The 1,397-nt window shown below is 29.3% G+C and overlaps 1 protein-coding gene across 1 annotated transcript; it reads right to left on the bottom strand.

Annotated features, from left to right (window-relative positions):
* Positions 1 to 711: 711 nt before the first annotated feature.
* On the bottom strand, positions 712 to 1,268 carry LOC112139780 (the record flags this gene model as incomplete). Its single annotated transcript, XM_024262610.2, is given in 1 exon segment — positions 712 to 1,268. A coding segment is annotated over 1 exon segment (303 nt), but the record flags the coding sequence as incomplete, so codon positions are not given.
* Positions 1,269 to 1,397: the final 129 nt, after the last annotated feature.

Raw genomic sequence — 1,397 nt, 5'->3', positions numbered from 1 at the left:
ATGAACATAAAAACTACAAACAACAATCTAGTAACATTTACTTACTTCCACAAGTACGATTATGAACCAATCTTAAGTAAAAATTACTAAGTATTATTTCCATTATAAGATCAAATTAATTAACCTTATTAAGTAAAATGTACAACACTTTCTAAAAGAAGGAGCGGAAAATATGAATTAAATTTACTCTTAGCTTTTATGTGAGTATGACATGATTTTTCTTAATAACTTTCAGTTATTTAATTAAGTAAATTTAACAATGATTTTAAATATATTTATCCCGACCTCATTTCCACAGCAAAAAACATACTTTTAAACAGTTTAATCATGAATGACAAAATTCTGTTTTAATGTTACATTTCATCCAACACAAAACTAACAATTTTGTGTGTTCATGTAAACAAAACTCAATTCAACACAAAAAACAGTTTCTTTAAATGTAATCCATTTCATTTTAAACAAAGCTAAATTTTTTTATGCAATTCATTTAAATTTCATCCATCACAAAACTAACAATTTTGTGTTCATGTAAACAAAATTCAATTTCATCCAACACAAAAACAGTTTTTTTCATTTCATTCAATACAAAACAATTTTTTAATGTAATTCATTCAAGTTTCATCCACCACAAAACTTTTTTCTGTTCATTTAACAAATTTAAATTTCATTCAACACAAAAACTATTTTCTGTTCATTTAACAAATTTAAATTTCTTTCAACACAAAAACTATTTTTTGTACATGTAATTGATATAAATTTCATTCAACACACAAAAACATTTTTTTAAATGTAATCTATTTCCATTTAATTCAATACAAAACCATTTTTAAGTAATTCTCTAAAATTTCATCCTCCACACAACTAACATTTTTTTGTTTTGTTTATTTAATAGATTTAAATTTCATCCAACACAAAAACATTTTTTTCATGCAATTGATTTAAACTTCATCCAACAATATCATCATTCAACAGAACTGTGAAAGCAACTTTGCTTTCAAAGCTTGTACTTTGGGGGACAGTTTGATTAAATCCAGCTCCAAGAAAAGTTTTTGAAAAACTTCAAATGTGTAGCGAAGTTCTCGAGGGTATTCCAAGTTCATCCCATAAATGTATCCCATTAGCAGAGCACACGCTTTTGCTGGGTTTTGACAGTGGCAGAGGATCTCTTGTCCCTCCAGAACAATGCTAACATTAACTGGATCTTCTGCTGTACCACGGACAACCAAGATTTTCAAGACATCAGCAGAAAGATCACAGTCGGCGTCCTCCTGTAACAAGAAAAAATAAAGACAATTACAGTAACCCTTTGGAACTGCACCCTGCATGGCGCCCTGCCGTACAGTTGTGAGATCATGTTGCACACTCTTGAATGATGCTCATCAAGACGTGCGTGGGTT

Source organism: Oryzias melastigma, unplaced genomic scaffold (assembly GCF_002922805.2).
Source record: "Oryzias melastigma strain HK-1 unplaced genomic scaffold, ASM292280v2 sc05547, whole genome shotgun sequence".
Classification (NCBI taxonomy): Eukaryota; Metazoa; Chordata; class Actinopteri; order Beloniformes; family Adrianichthyidae; genus Oryzias; species Oryzias melastigma.
Note: the sequence above shows the minus strand (reverse complement) of the source record. Positions and strands in the feature narration are given on the sequence as shown.